This window comes from Mirounga angustirostris, unplaced genomic scaffold, assembly GCF_029215605.1.
Source record: "Mirounga angustirostris isolate CCGP_5_RB_7025 unplaced genomic scaffold, mMirAng1.0.hap1 SCAF_2, whole genome shotgun sequence".
In the NCBI taxonomy this organism is placed as follows: Eukaryota; Metazoa; Chordata; class Mammalia; order Carnivora; family Phocidae; genus Mirounga; species Mirounga angustirostris.
Genome location: NW_026991710.1, coordinates 157,036,387 through 157,053,990, shown reverse-complemented (window position 1 = coordinate 157,053,990; position 17,604 = coordinate 157,036,387). Strand labels below are relative to the sequence as shown.

At 35.8% G+C, this 17,604-nt stretch overlaps 1 protein-coding gene across 1 annotated transcript in view; it reads left to right on the top strand.

Moving 5' to 3' along the window:
• The first annotated feature begins 457 nt into the window (after window positions 1-457).
• Window positions 458-17,604, top strand: part of ADAM7 (ADAM metallopeptidase domain 7) — a 156,817-nt gene continuing 139,670 nt past the window's right edge. The window contains exons 1-3 of the mRNA XM_045879544.1: window positions 458-509; window positions 1,900-2,003; window positions 6,543-6,619. Of these exons, the coding sequence (XP_045735500.1) occupies window positions 458-509; window positions 1,900-2,003; window positions 6,543-6,619 (233 nt within the window). The remainder of the gene's footprint in view (window positions 510-1,899; window positions 2,004-6,542; window positions 6,620-17,604) is intronic.

Genomic DNA, 17,604 nt, shown 5'->3' with positions numbered 1-17,604 from the left:
AAAAAAAAAAAGTTCTCAGTATTTCTATCTAGTTTTTATCAAATTTTCCTTTATAGTTTCTACACATGGCATTCTTCACATGCACTTTCTTCAACCAGTTTCTATAAACATTCTTCAATATTTTTTCTAAGACATACACGATTTTTTTCACTTTTGAATTTTTAGTACATCTAGAATTATATTTATATCAGGCATGAAGTAGGGATCTCTGCCCAGCCCACCTCCACCACAGCACGTCAGTGGTGCCTTTAATTGGTACATGATGTCCGCCCTCCAGGTTTTAGCCTCAAGCACCTCACAAATGATGCAACACAAGCAAGGAACACTTCCTTGTGCTGGATCAAAACTGCCTATCTATCTGTTGGATTCTTTGACCCTGCTGTGGAAGCAAGGGCAGAGAGCCACACACATCTTTTCTCAAGCACCTGTGCCCCTTCTCCCACCAGAATCATTCAGAATGTTTCCCAGGAGTTTGCTTTTCATGATCGTACTCATTTCTTGGATTAAAGGTATGTCTTAATCTTTTCGTCAGGGTTTTCTTACTAAGGCTATGAGGTAATGTCTCTTTAGTCACACAGTTTAAATGATAAATGATAAAAGACATTAAAACCCATTGATGATTTTGCTAGGACGTAGTATAGGACTTGGACTAGTTATGGCTAATATTGAGATTCTATGATTCTATGAAATACTTTAGCGGTCTTACTCTGATTTATGGTGAGAAGGAAGAAGGAGTGGACATTTCTGAGTATCTGCAGCATAGAGACACTGCGCTAGCCATGAGCCACTGTGTACATTAGCATGTATATAATCTTATTATCTCCACTTTATAGATAAAGTAATTGAGAATAATATCTACAGATGAGAGAGAATAGATACAGTATTTATGGCCATACTGCTAATAAACTGGTAAAATTTTGACTCAAATAATAGCAGATTCTAAAATCCTATGGTCTTTGTTCTATATCACTCTTCAGTGAGATAAGCAGGGCTCACCCCCAGATAACCATCACTTGTGAAGAAGCACTGATTCAAGAGTACCTAAATCCTTTTAACAAGGGAGAGTCTTGTATTTAGCTAGGAGAGTTAAGATGTCAAATACAAATGTACCTGGGAGATAAAATCAATAATTTACACTGAAACAATCCCTTCCAGTGCAGGTTTTGACAGGTGGCAGAATCCAGAGACAGGCATGAGATTAAGATGATGAAGGTGGTAACTGCAGGACAAAGTGGAAACCTGGAAGAAGCTAAAGACCTAATTTTTTGGTCTGTTTTCCAATTTTTTTTTTTTAGATTTTTTTAAAATTTTTATTTGACAGATAGATAGCACAAGTAGGCAAGTGGCAGGCAGAGGGAAAGGGAGAAGCAGGCTCTCCGCTGAGCAGGGAGCCCAACGCAGAGCTCGATCCCAGGACCCTGGGATCATGACCCGAGCCGAAGGCAGCCACTTAACCGACTGAGCCACCCAGGCGCCCCTTGTTTTCCAATTTTGCTTACATCTTCCTCATTTGGAAATATCAGTCTCGGGCGCCTGGGTGGCTCAGTTGGTTAAGCGACTGCCTTCGGCTCAGGTCATGATCCTGGAGTCCCGGGATCGAGTCCCACATCAGGCTCTCTGCTCAGCAGGAAGTCTGCTTCTCCCTCTGACCCTCCTCCCTCTCATGCTCTCTGTCTCTCATTCTCTCTCTCACAAATAAATAAAATCTTAAAAAAAAAAAAAAAAGAAATATCAGTCTCAGTTTCCTTAGCTGTTACGTGGGGGTGCTACTTCACAATGATGTTGTACATGGCTGCTAATCATGGCTGTACATGAACCCTATGAGAATAATTGTTATCCAGTCACTGTGTGTGAATGTTAATGCCAGATGTATTTTCTCCCTTAAATGTTTCCTTTTAGAAAAGGTAATCCTTGGAGTAGAAGGTCAAGAAGTGGTTTATCCGAAAAGGCTTCCTCTGATGCAGAAGCGAAATGTTTGGCACATCCATGATTATGACATACAGGTACAGGTTTTGATTTAATAAATATGATGTATTATTTTCACAAGATATGTAGAAAGCAACCTCTGGCTCCAGTCAGAAGCAAACAAGAGAAGAGTCTCAAATTTTCTGAGAACTCTCACTCAGTTTATAGCATGCACTTGGGGTGGGGCGGGAGGGGGAGGTTGGGGAGGAAGCACCCTTTTGATGGCTTAGGAAACAAGATGGAGTAAAATTAGAGGGTGCCATATAAAACTTTCCAGTTCATGTGAGGATTTTCACTAACAGCTTTCCAGGCTGATTTAAGGCAACCTCATTTGTTCTGAGCTGGTGCCTATGGAATATAATCTCTGAGCATTTTCTTTCCCAGTGATGTAATATGCAGGTTTACTTGCCTTACATATTTGGCAGCAAAGCTGGACAACTTTCACAGGAACACATTTGGCCTGTTGCTTAGAATAGTGTTTATTCAGGTGTTAAAGTATAAACATTTACAATTTTATTTTCAAAAGAAACAAATATTTATGCAGACAATATGTAATACATATAATAGGAAACAAGCTTCAAAATAAGGTAATTTTCAATTCCACTACTATAGAACACATTCAAGGACTGTTCTTAGATGTTTATTACCAGGCACTTTGATTTTGCGCCTGAGCTTTCCAACTTGGTCCATGGAGAATACTGATTGTCACTTTGCTCCCGTACTCTTTGAGAGGGCAAATTTTTCCCAATGCATCCACTTTTCTTCCCTCCACCATTAGGGGAAACAGCCTTCCAGGCTCTCATTTGTTAGGTTCCTCAGTCATAAGCAAGACACATCTCAACTTTCCAAATTATCCCACTGAGATGTCTTTCCCATGGCTTAAGATAATGAAAAAGCAACTCTTCATCTGCTGCCATTTGGAGATAATGTCTAACCATTTTTCTGTGATAATCTCCTTACAAATAATGTTTTCTCTTGATCTCCAATTCCTTTATCCTTTATTCCTTCTTAAACTTTTTATTAATATAACATTGTATATCAACTATACTTCAATTAAAAAAAAACTTTTATTGGTTGAAATTCGGTACTCATCTAAGAAGGCAAAACCAGCCCTCTATCACCATTGTGCAAATCAAGACATCAGTTCCATTATGAATATACAAGATGAGTCTTGACTGGGGCAGGAAATATACAAGATGAATTTGGAGCATCTTATACTACCAGAAAGTAAGGAAGTTCTCAAGCAAACAAACAACCCAAACTTGCATTGATGGGAGTATGTCAAAAGAACAAAGGAGCCAAATGAAGGAGCTCCCAATAGCCAAAGAAGGGACAATTTGAGCAACACAATTAATAATGTAGTTTAGGACTATAATAAAGTATAAATTAATATCTATGAACTCATACTGGTATAAATAATTGAATAAATAAATAAATGGGGGAGAATAGACAAATCTCCCATACATAAGAATTAAAAAATTGACATAGACCCTCCCCTTCCCAGAAGGTGGAGCATAACTCCCCACCCTTTAAGCACGGCCTGTGCATAGACCCTTCCAAAGAGTAGAATGTGGAAGAGGGGACCAGTAGAATGTGGAAGAGTGTAACCTTACAGTGGAGAAAGGCTGACTAATGCTACCTCAGCCAGGTAACCAGTAATCATCATTAATAATAAGTCATGTTGATAGTATGTACTCTTAATATGATATGTTGAAAATGGCACTTTATTTTGTTCTTTTCTCTCAAATATCCACAATTCCAGGCTGGGAATGAGAAAAATATTGGAAAAAACTTAATTAAGGAGGAACCTATAAAATACTTGATCAGTACTCCTTAAAACTGTCAAGATTGTCAAAAAAGAAGGGAAGTCTGAGAAATTGTCATAGTGTAGAAGAGTCTAAGGAGGCATGACAACTAAATGTAATGTGGTGTCCTGGATGGGATCCTAAGACAGTGAAAAGACATTAGACAAAAACTAAGGAAATCTGGATAAGTGTATACTTTAATTGATAATGTCAATCTTGGTTCATGAGATGTGACAAGTACACCATAGTAATGTAAGATGTTAACAATATGGAACTCTGAGTTGTGGGGTACATGGGAACGCTCTGTATTATCTTTCCAACTTTTCTCTAAATCTAAAATGATTCTAAATAAAAACAAATTTTAAAATTAAATAAAATTCTAAAATAAAACATAAAGTTAAAAATTCTGTTTATATAAAAACAATATTAATGACAAGATTAACAAGAATGTTACATTTGACAATATTAACAAGTGTCTGAATATTAGCTAATATGAAACCCATAATCACACATACAAATTTTACAAAGTCCCATTATACCACTGTTATTCACACACACCTGCATGTAAGTTCATCATATCGTAAACGAGATTCAACCCTTCTTATCCAAGTAAACACCTAGATTCTTGCCTGCCCACTGTGAATTATGTGTTTATAATGAAGTCCCAATTTTATGTTAAACTTTCAGTCAACACATGCCCTAATGCACAACTCACATTCAACAAACACAAAACTCTCCTCTCCCTCCCTCAAAGTTGCCCTTCTTCAGAAGACCCTCCTTTCAACAGCATAGTTTAAACAAACCAGAAGCCTGAGGGAATTCTTTTTTTTTTTTTTTTTTTTTTGAGAGAGAGAGAGAGGTGGGGGCAGAAAGGGAGAGAGAGAATCCTAAGCAGGCTCCATGCCTACTGCAGAGCCAGACATGGGGCTCAATCTCACAACTAGATCATGACCTGAGCCAAAGTCAAAAGTGGGATGCTGAACTGACTGAGCCACCCAGGTGCCCCCTAAGGGAATTCTTTACTCCTCTCTTCTGCCTCCTCCATCAAAAAAAATCACTAAACTTCATGCATTCTAACATGTAAATATCCTTTGAAATTATCTACTCTCCTTTTTCCCTGCTGCCAGTCCCCTGCCCAAGTGACCTATATCCCATCAACAGTCTTTAAATGCTTTTCCTGCCTACAGTTGTGATTTTTGCTGATCCATTATCTGTAATAAGTAAGCCATCTAAAATACCATACTTACTTCTGCATTTTTTGCCTAAACCTTTTTCTTCTTTTTGCTCTTAGGATAAGGTCCAAATCTTCTTGAGTGACTAACTAGTCTGTACATGATTTGGCTCCTTCCTACCTTTCATTTCTCATATTTATTCAACTTACACTTGATTCTCCAGCCACCTTGAACTTATCTGGGTTTCTCAAACATGTGAGCTCCTTCATACCTCAGGGCATTTGCATACTCTGTTCTCTGCCCCTGATTCCTCCCTCACACAGGCACTGCATTTCTCCTATTATGATGCTTATAATACTCAATTACATTTGATTGATTTTCTTCTTGCCAAGCTGTGGTTTCCATATGGGTGTGACCTTTATCTTGTGCACCATTGTATTTTCCATACTATCACTGTGCCTGAAATAACAGCTATTGAATACATGGGTGAACAATAAACTAAAGAAATGTGCTAAATGAATGACCAGTAACTGAATCCTTAAATTAATAATTCTTATGAATCACAAAGAAATAAAATACCAGAAAAGAAAATATTTAAAGGACATAAGTTAGGAATTCACATACAAATATGTAAACAGCAAACTAAACAGAAGAAAAATATCACTTCCAATGGTCATTAAAGAAAAGTTTGTCACAATAAGTTATCATTTCATTAATGTTAATATGAAAGGCAAGAAAATAAGAACCACTATAAATTTCTAGTGAAATTCTAACTTTGTGCTTCCTTTCTTCAGGGTTTTCTTGCAGCATTTATCAAACATTTTTTTTCCATGTTGCCAACAAAGAAATGATGTCTAATTAGAGTGAATGCCCCAAATCAAATTTCTGATCTGGATATAGGTTAAATAAATTCACATTGTGATTTTCAGCCATAAAATACATACTATAAAGGAACATTTATTGGAATAGGAAAATGGTCATGGTCATGATTTATTTTTATGTGAAAAAGTAAACTACAAAACAATACACCCCAAACTGTTAAAAGATACATAAACAAAAGATCTGTGGGTGGGGTGCAGAATTGCAAGGACATACAATAACTTGTTATCTCTGGATGAGGAGAGAATATATATATTTTCATTTCATTTTATTTTATAACTAGAAAAAATGCCCATCAAAAAATTTAATTAAGGGGCGCCTTGGTGGCTCAGTTGGTTAAGCGACTGCCTTCGGCTAAGGTCATGATCCTGGAGTCCCAGGATCGAGTCCCACATCGGGCTCCCTGCTCAGCAGGGAGTCTGCTTCTCCCTCTGACCCTCCTCCCTCTCATGCTCTCTCTCTATCATTCTCTCTCCCTCTCAATAAATAAATAAATAACTTAAAAAAAATTTAATTAAAAAATAACTTACAAGCAAAATCCTCCATATATTGGCTCTCATAAATTCAGCCTAATCCATATTTACCATTTTGCCTGGCTGGACCGCTTGACTGCTGGGTAGACTGATAAAGTCTAATTTCCCCCTGCACCCACCCCACTCCCCACCCTAACACACACTAAATGAGCACACATTTAAGTCACATGATGGGTACTGTTTTGCAGGAAACATATGAAGAAGAATTGCTGTATGAACTAAAGCTAACTAGAAAAACCTTAATACTTCACCTTTTAAGATCAAGGTAAGTTGTATTATAATTCAATACCTTATAGATTTATTGGTCTGTAGTATCCCAGTTTTTGTAAAAACTGCCAGTGAAGTGACTTCATCAAGTTATTGTTACCTATATATAGACTGAATTCCTACTCTTCTAATATAAGCCCATCACATTTCAACATCTTAACAGTTACAGACACTGCCCTTCAGGTCCTGAGTTACCCTCTATTTGGGGTATTTGGAGCCCTTTGAGCTTCATACACTCGCTCTAAGAAGAGAGTTAATACATTACTTCTCTGTGAGTCAGTAGAACAAAGGAATTTTGAAAAACATGGTTTTTAGAGTGACTGCTAACTTTTTTAAAATAGGTAGCAAACCAAGTTCTGTTGGAGAATAAGAATGGGGAAGAATTTACCTCATCAAGCTACCTTGTGTCAGCTGAATAATTCTAATGCCTTTAATTTCTTCATTAGCTTTCTCCACAACCTCTGTATTGTTATTGCTGAATTTCCATTGTTTTCCTTTGGGCCATTCCTATGCACAATAGTCCTGCATCCCAGCCCTAAACATTAAAATCATAAAGAATTGTCAAAAGCTAAGAAACGTGGAAGGATAACTCTATTGAAGAATTTAGACTCTGGCCTATTAGGTAAAAACAGCAACAAAAAATATAAAACAAACAAAGAAGCAAACATTCTTTCTTCTACTCTGGAGTTGCCTGTTGGACAAATGTACAGAAATATAATTAATCTAATAACATAATTATATTGATAATTTATTCAGACTCTGCATACATTCTCAGGATGGAAGAAGGCTAACATCTATTGAACAATTTTTATGTGCCTTTCCTCAAAGTTCTCTCTTAATACCCACAATATCCATACGAAGCTGATGTTGTTTTACTGAGGAAGAATCATTAAGTTCACTGAAGTAAAAACTTGTCAGGATCACAATGCAGATGATGGTGCTGATTCTCTAAATCAGATCTGCCTACTTCCGAAATTACCCCATGCTGCCTATGCCTCAGAGCCAATCTTATTATATTAGCTATCATTTAATTCTGTTAATCAGCCTGGAGTGGTATATTTTAGAATTGTAGACATACAATGCAGTTTGATCTGATATTGATACCTCTGAAGGACAACATTACCCTTGTCCCCTCAGCAACATGAAGTAAGTGAATTTAGTGCATATCATGGAGTCTCCCAAATCTGGGAATATTATTTATTCAGATGTTTTCATATCTTATGATTAACAAACTGAAACTTGATCTCGTTAATTTAGATTTTTGTCTTGTTTCTGTAACCCCTTCTTTCCATACCTTATGAGTTTCATTTTTATTCATCCAGTGGAAACAGTGATTGGGTCACCTTTGTTTTCACTATAGTAAATCCATTAATAGGTGAAAAGTTACATTTGTATGTATGTATGTATGAGGCAAAAGATACATTAATTTAGAATGTATTATACAACCAATTACTTTACCAAAAGTTGTACATATGCTATTTCAAAATAAGTACAGAAATGATTGTATTTTATTTACCTGTTGTATCTGTTTCACTTTTACCAACAGTTTATTATACAAAATTTTATACAAAGAGAAAGTTGAATTTTATAGTGAATATTCATATACTCATTAATATACATATACACCCATAATCCCAACAAGATATACATAGACACTTAGACCATTAACATTATTATATCATATATTTTTGTCTATCCATCCAGCCATCCATCATCTTATTTTTATGCATTTCAAATTACATTACAGACAGTATACTTTCCACACATACTTTAACAAGCATATTGTTAGAATTTAATATTTATTTACATTTTTCTTCTCATGAAAATTTTTATACAATGAAATGGACAAACCTTATATGAATGTTCATTAATTTTTTTTTATTTTTTAAATTTTTTATTGTTATGTTAATCACCATACATTACATCATTAGTTTTTGATGTAGTGTTCCATGATTCATTGTTTGTGCATAACACCCAGTGCTCCATGCAGAACGTGCCCTCTTTAATACCCATCACCAGGCTAACCCATCCTCCCAGCCCTCTCCCCTCTACCACCCTCAGTTTGTTTTCAGAGTCCATCGTCTCTCATGGTTGATCTCCCCCTCTGATTTCCCCCCCTTCATTCTTCCCCTCCTGCTATCTTCTTCTTCTTTTTTTTTCTTAACATATATTGCATTATTTGTTTCAGAGGTACAGATCTGAGATTCAACAGTCTTGCAGAATACACAGCGCTCACCATAGCACATACCCTCCCCAATGTCTATCACCCAGCCACCCCATCCCTCCCACCCCCCACCACTCCAGCAACCCTCCGTTTGTTTCCTGAGATTAAGAATTCCTCATATCACTGAGGTCATATGATACATGTCTTTCTCTGATTGACTTATTTCGCTCAGCATAACACCCTCTAGTTCCATCCATGTCATTGCAAATGGCAAGATCTCATTCCTTTTGATGGCTGCATAATATTCCATCATATATATATGCCACATCTTCTTTATCTATTCATCTGTCGATGGACATCTTGGTTCTTTCCACAGTTTGGCTATTGTGGACATTGCTGCTATAAACATCGGGGTGCACATACCCCTTCAGGTCCCTACATTTCTATCTTTGGTGTAAATACCCAGTGGTGCAATTGCTGGATCATAAGGTAGCTCTATTTTCAACTTTTTGAGGAATCTCCATACTGTTTTCCAGAGTGGCTGCACCAGCTTGCATTCCCACCAACAGTGTAGGAGGGTTCCCCTTTCTCTGCATCCCCGCCAACAACTGTCATTTCCTGACTTGTTAATTTTAGCCATTCTGACTGGTGTGAGGTGGTATCTCATTGAGGTTTTGATTTGGATTTCCCTGATGCCAAGTGATGTTGAGCACTTTTTCATGTGTCTGTTGGCCATTTGGATGTATACTTTGCAGAATGTCTGTTCGTGTCTTCTGCCCATTTCTTGATTGGATTCTTTGTTCTTTGGGTGTTGAGTTTGATGAGTTCTTTATAGATTTTGGATACTAGCCCTTTATCTGATGTCATTTGCAAATATCTTCTCCCATTCTGTCGGTTGTCTTTTGGTTTTGTTGACTGTTTCCTTTGCTTTGCAAAAGCTTTTTATCTTGATGAAGTCCCAATAGTTCATTTTTGCCCTTGCTTCCCTTGCGTTTGGCCTAGGAAGAAGTTGCTTCAGCTGAGGTCAAAGAGGTTGCTGCCTGTGTTCTCCTTTAGGATTTGGATGGACTCCTGTCTCACATTGAGGTCTTTCAACCATTTGGAGTCTATTTTTGTGTGTGGTGTAAGGAAATGGTCCAGTTTCATTCTTCTGCATGTGGCTGTCCAATTTTCCCAACACCATTTGTTGAAGAGACTGTCTTTGTTCCATTGGACATCCTTTCCTGCTTTGTCGAAAATTAGTTGACCATAGAGTTGAGGTCCATTCCTGGGCTCTCTATTCTGTTCCATTGATCTATGTGTCTGTTTTTGTGCCAGTACCATGCTGTCTTGATGATGACAGCTTTGTAATACAGCTTGAAGTCCGGAATTGTGATGCCTCCAGCTTTGCTTTTCTTTTTCAACATTCCTCTGGCTATTTGAGGTCTTTTCTGGTTCCATACAAATTTTAGGATTATTTGTTCCATTTCTTTGAAAAAAGTGGATGGTATTTTGATGGGGATTGCATTGAATGTGTAGATTGCTCTAGGTAGCATTGACATCTTCCCAATAGTTGTTCTTCCAATCCATGAGCATGGCACGTTTTTCCATTTCTTTGTGTCTTCCTCAATTTCTTTCATGAATATTTTATAGTTTTCTGAGTACAGATTCTTTGCCTCTTTGGTTAGATGTATTCCTAGGTATCTTATGGTTTTGGGTCAATTGTAAATGGGATCGACTCCTTCATTTCTCTTTCCTCTGTCTTGTTGTGGGTGTATAGGAATGCCACTGATTCCTGTGCATTGATTTTATATCCTGCCACTTGACTGAATTCCTGTATGAGTTCTAGCAGTTTTGGGGTGGAGTCTTTGGGGTTTTCCACATAAAGTATCATATCATCTGCAAAGAGTGAGAGTTTGACTTCTTCTTTGCCGATTTGGATACCTTTGATTTCTTTTTTTTTGTCTGATTGCTGTGGCTATGACTTTTAATACTATGTTGAATAGCAGTGGTGATAGTGGACATCCCTGCTGTGTTCCTGACCTTAGGGGGAAAGCTCTCAGTTTACCCCACTGAGAATGATATTTGCTGTGGGTTTTTCATAGATGGCTTTTATGATATTGAGTATGTACCCTCTATGCCTATACTCTGAAGAGTTTTGATCAAGAAAGGATGCTGTACTTTGTCAAATGCTTTTTCTGCATCTATTGAGAACATATGGTTCTTGTTCTTTCTTTTATTAATATATTGTATCACATTGATTGATTTGCGGATGTTGAACCAACCTTGCAGCCCAGGGATAAATCCCACTTGGTCATGGTGAATAATCCTTTTAAGTACTGTTGGATCCTATTGGCTAGTATTTTGGTGAGAATTTTTGCATCCATGTTCATCAGGGATGTTGATCTTTAATTCTCTTTTTTGATGGGGTCTTTGTCTGGTTTGGGGATCAAGGTAATTGTGGTCTGAAAAAACGAGTTTGGAAGTTTTCCTTCCATTTCTATGTTTTGGAACAGTTTCAGAAGAATAGGTATTAATTCTTCTTGAAATGTTTGGTAGAATTCCTTTGGTAAGCCATCTGGCCCTGGGATTTTGTTTTTCGGGAGATTTTTGATGACTGCTTCAGTTTCCTTAGCAGTTATAAGTCTGTTCAGGTTTTCTATTTCTTCCTGGTTCAGTTTTGGTAGTTGATACATCTCTAGGAATGCATCCATTTCTTCCAGATTATCTAATTTGCTGGCATATAGTTGCTCATAAATATTTACTAATATTTAATTGGGTTATTTGTCCTTTATCAAGTTGGAGAACATCTTTTTATATCTTGAAGACCAACTCTTTATCATATATATTTCTTTATATATTTGTTTGTTATATATTTTCTTTGTCAAATATGTTTCCTGCTAATGGTTTCTTCCTGTATGTGACACATTTTCTTAATTGTGTCTTTTAAAGAGTAAAAATTTATAATTTGAAAACAATTCTTACTTATCAAATTTTCCCTTTGAGTTAATTGCTTTCTAGGAGCTATCTTCTATAGTCTTTATTGTTTTGGCTTTTACTTTTGGTCTGTTATCACCTTGAATGTGTGTGTGCACGTGTGTGCATGTGTGTGTGTGTGTGTGTAATTTGCAGGAAGGTCAAGGTTCTTTTCTTTCAAATGCATAGCCCAACCCATTTTGTTGCATTGCCTCTCTTTGAATTGGATTGCTCTCACACCTTTGACCAAAATCAAATGACTATTCCTGGGCTCTCTGTTCTATCCTAATCATCTATGTTTCAGTCCTTAAGCCATGACCACATTATCTTGGTTACTGCAGCTTTACAGTAAGTCTTAGCCAGTTTGGGTAACCTCTCCAATTTTGTTCTTCTTTTTCAGAAATTAAAAAAAAAATCCTTTCCATTTTTCTAAAATATAGAATCGGTTCATTAATTTTATCTTTTTAAAAAGCCCTGGAATTTTGTTTGGGATTTTATTGAATGTGTACATCAATTTGGAGATAATTGATATCAGTAACATTAAAATTCTTCATGTTCCATCTCTATATTTATTTAGGTCTTCTCTAATTTCTACCAACAATGTTTTGTGATCTATAGTGTAGAGCTCTCACATGTCTTTTGTTTAATTTATTTCTACATATTTAATGTTTGTGGACTCTTGTAAGCAGAATTGCTTTTCATTATTTTATTTTTCTATTAAGAGGGCTTCATCTATGAAGTTATTGATTATTTAATAGATTAGAGATTTTCCTCAGCAAATATTGACAGTTTTAGTTCTTTCTTCCTAGTCATTATTCCTCCTGTTTCTATACCTTATTGCAATGACTAAGAACTCCAGTACAACTTGAACAGAAGTAGTGAGAGTTGGCAACCTTTCATTATTTCTGATTTTATGGGGAAAGTATTCAAAATTGAAGTTTAATATGATATTGCCAGTAGAATTGTCCTTGGTTTACTTTATTAGATTAAGATAGTTCCCTGAGAAATTTGCTGAAAGTGTTTTGTCTACAACTATTGAAATGTCCATATGGTAATTTCACAAATTGATTTGTGAATGTCAAACCATCCTTGCACCCCTAGGAAAAAACTCTTTGCTGTATTCAGTTTACTGATATTTTGTTAAGGGTTTTTGAAACCATGTTAATGATGGATATTATTCTGTATTTCTAGTTTTTTTGTAACATCTGTCAGATATTTTTATCAAGATTATATCAAGAAGTTGGCTTCATAAAATGAGGAGTCTATCTTCCTACATTTAACAAAGGGTATTATTTTTGGAATGTTTGATAGAATTCATAAATGAAAACTCTATGTCTTAAGGATTTTTTTGTGTATGTGTGGGGCAGAGGTTTCATGATTACAAATTCAATTTTATTAATAAAGGCTAATTCAAATTTTCCTTCATATTGTGTAAGTTTTAAATTGTAATTTAAAAGGAAAATGTATATTTCATTGAAGTTGTCAAATTTTGGGCATAAAGTGTTTCATAATATCCTCTTATTATTCTTTTAATGTCTATATATCTTTAGAGATAATCCCTTTATAATTTCTCATATTGATAATTTGAATTCTCTCTCTTTCTGTCATGACCAATCTAAAGGAGTTAACCAATTTGTTGATCTTTTCAAGTAACTAAAATTTTACTTTATTATTGCAATTGTTTGCTTATTTCACCAATTTCTATTATATTTACTATTTTATTTATTCCACTTATTTAGTGTTTACTTTTCTATTTTTATGGAAATGTTTCATCTTTTCTGTCATAATGATTTAAAGTACTTAAAACTATGACGTGGGGTGCTTGGGTGGCGCAGTTTGATGACTCTTGGTTTCAGCTCAGGTCATGATCTCAGGGTTGTGAGATCAAGCCCCACATCAAGCTCCATGCTCAGTGTGGCATCTGCTTGAAATTCTCTCTCCTTCTCCCTCTGCCCCTCCCACTCGTGCTCTCTCTCATTCTTTCTCTCTAAAATAAATAAATAAATAAATCTTAAAAAAAAAAATAAAGCTATGACATTTCCCCCAAGCATTAATTTAGATGCATCTCAAAAATATTGATATGTTATATTTTAATTATCATTTATTTCAAAATATTTTCTAGTTTCTTTTGAGATTTCTTCTTTGACTCATGGATTATTGAAGAGTGTGCTATTTAATTTCCAATATTTGGTGTGTTTTTTAAAAATCTTTCTGTCAAGCTTTTTAAATTTAATTTTTGAAAAGAATATATTTTGTATGACATCATTAAAAAAATGTATTGCAATTTGTTTTATAGTCAAGCATATGTTCTAACTCATTAAACATACCATGTGCAATTGAAAAAATATGTATTTTACAGTGTTGGGTGAAGTATTCTATAAACAACAATTAGGAAAAGGTGGTTGTTAGGAATATTTAGATCTATTTTTACTTATTTTACTTGTCTATTTGTTCTGTCAATTGTTGAGAGAGGAGGGTCAAAATATTCAACTATGATCTTGAAATTGTTTTCTCCTTCCCATTCTTTTTTTCTCTTTTCCATTCTTTTAATATTTGCTTCATGTATTCTGAAGCTTAACTATTACATTCATACACATTTAGAATTATTTTTTCTTTATGGGGAATTGATTCTTTTTTTTTTCCATGTTCTCAATAACTGTTTTTTGTTTTTTTTTTTTTTAATTCTAGTATTGTTACCATACAGTATTATATTAGTTTCAGGTGAACAAAATAGAGATTCATCAATTCCATATATTACTTAGTGCTCATCAAAATAAGAGTACTCTTAAACCCCCTCACCTATTTTATCCATTCCCCTACCCACTTCCCCTTTGGTAACCATCCATTTGTTCTTTATGGTTAAGAGTCTGTTTCTTGGGATGCCTGGGTGGCTCAGTTGGTTAAGCATCTGCCTTTGGCTCAGGTTATGATCTCAGGGTCCTGGGATCGAGTCCCACATCAGGCTCCCTGCTCAGTGGAGACCCTGCTTCTCCCTCTGCCTGCTGTCTCCCCTGCTTGTGCTCTCTCTCTCTGACAAATAAATAAAATGCTTTAAAAAAAGAGTCTGTTTCTTTGTCTATTTTATTTTATTCATTTGTTTTGTTTCTTCAATTCCACATGAGTGAAATCATGTATTTGTCTTTCTCTGACTGACTTATTTCACTTAGTACTATACTCCCCAGATCCATCCATGCTGTTGCAAGTGGCAGGATTTCATTCTTTTTTATGACTGAATATTCCATTGTATATCAATGGAATATATATATATATATTTATTTTATATAAATATATATATATAAATTAAGGAAGCAGCCCAAGTGTCTATTGATAGATGAATGAATAAAGAAGTGGTATATATATATATATACAATAAACATAGGGGTGCATATATCCTCTTAAATTACTGTTCTTGTATTCTTTGAGTATATACCTAGAAGTGCCATTACTGGATCATATGGTTTTTCTATATAATTTTTTGAGAAACCTCCATACTGTTTTCCACAGTGCACCTACCAACAGTGCATGAGGATTCCTATTTCTCCACATCCTTGCCAACACTTCTTCCTTTGTTTTTTATTTTAGCCGTTTTGACAAGTGTGGGGTGATATCTCATTGTGGTTTTGATTTGCATTTCCTTGATGATGAAGGATGTTGAGCATCTTTTCATGTGCCTGTTGGCCGTCTATATGTCTTCTTTGGAGAAATGTCTGTTCATGTTTTCTGCCCATTTTTTAATTGGATTATTTATTCTGTTGGTGTTGAGTTATATAAGTTCTTCATAGATTTTGGATACTAACCTTTTATTAGATATGTCATTTGCAAATATATTCTCCCATTCAGTAGATTGTCTTTTAGTTGTCTTTTAGATTATTTCCTTTGTTGTGTGGAAGCTTTTTATTTTGATGTAGTCCCAGCAATCTATTTTTGCTTTTGTTTCTTTTGCCTCAGAAGACATAACTAGAAAATCTTACTATGGCAAATTTCAGAGAAATTACTGCCTGTGCTCTCTTCTAGGGTTTTTATGGTTTTAGGTCTCACATTTAGATCCTTAACCCATCTTGAGTTTATTTTTGTGTATGGTGTAAGAAAGTGGTAGAGTTTCATTCTTTTGCATGTTGCTGTCTAGTTTTCCCAACCACCACTTGTTGAAGAGATTGTCTTTTTCCCATTGCATATTCTTGCCTCCTTTGTTGAAGATTAATTGACCATATAATTATGGGTTTATTTCTGGGCTTTATTCTGTTCCATTGATCTATGTGTCTTATTTGTGCCAGTACCATGCTGTTTTGATTACTATAGCATTGTAGTATAACTTGAAATCTGGAATTATGATACCTTGAGTTTTACTGGTAAATAGATTCTTTTATCATTGTGTCATTATAGAATATCCCTCTTGTCAGGGTGTATTTTACCTGATATCAATGTAACTTATCCTAGCCTTCACATGTTTGCATAATGTACTATTTTTCATCCATTTTCTATTTTTATTTAAATTCAATTAGCCAACATGTAGTACATTAGTTTCAGATGTAGTGTTCCATAATTAACCAGTTGCATATAGTAGCCAGTACTCATCACATCATGTGCTCTCCTTAATGCCCATCATGCAACTACCCCATCCCCCCACCCACCTCCCCTCTAGCAACTCTCAGTTTGTTTCCTATAGTTTAGAGTCTCTCATGGTTTTTCCCCTCTTATGACTTCCTATTCAGTTTTCTTTCACTTCCCCTAAGATCCTCTGTACTGTTTCTTATATTCCACATATGAGTGAAACCATATGATAATTGTCTTTCTCTGATTGACTTATGTTGCTCAGCATAGTACCCTCCAGTTCCATCCACGTTGATGTAATTGGTAAGTATTCATTCTTTCTGATGGCTGAGTAATATTCCATTGTGTGTGTGTGTGTATTTATATATGTATGTATGTGTGTGTGTATGTGTGTGTGTGTGTGTATACGTACCACATCTTTATCCATTCATCTGTCAATGAACATCTCGGCTCTTTCCAGAGTTTGGCTATTATGGACATTACTGCTATCAATATTGGGGTGTAGGTTCCCCTTCAGATCACTACCTTTGTATCTTTGGGGCAAATACCTAGTAGTGCAGTTTCTGGATCATAGGGTAGCTCTATTTTTAACATCTTGAGGAACCTCCATACTGTTTTCCAGAGTGGCTGTACCAGCTTGCATTCCCACCAAGAGTGTAAGAGGGTAACCCTTTCCCGTCATCCTTGCCAACATTTGTTGTTTCCTGTCTTGTTACTATTAGCTATTCTGACTGGTGTATCTCGTTGTGGTTTTGATTTGTATTTCCCTGATGCCAAGTGATGTGAACATCTTTTCATGTGTCTGCTGGCCATTTGTATGTTTTCTTTGGAGAAATGTCTGTTCATGTCTTCTGCCCATTTCTTGACTGGATTATTTGTTTTTTGGGTGTTGAGTTTGAGAAGTTCTTTATAGATCTTGGATACTAGCCCTTTAACTGATATGTCATTTGCAAATATCTTCTCCCATTCTGCAGGTCGCCTTTTAGTTTTGTTGACTTTTTCCTTTGCTGTGCAGAAGCTTTTTATCTTGATGAAGTCCCAATAGTTCATTTTTGCTTTCTTTTCTCTTGCCTTTGGAGAAATGTCTAGCAAGAAATTGCTGTGGCTGAGGTCAAAGAGGTTGCTGCCTGTATTCTCCTCTAGGATTTTGATGGATTCCTGTCTCACATTGAGGTTTTTCATCCATTTTGAGTTTATCTTTGTGCATGGTGTAAGAAAATGGTCCAGTTTCATCCTTCTACATGTGGCTGTCCACTTCTCCCACCACCATTTATTGAAGAGACTGTCCTTTTTCCACTGGATATTCTTTCCTG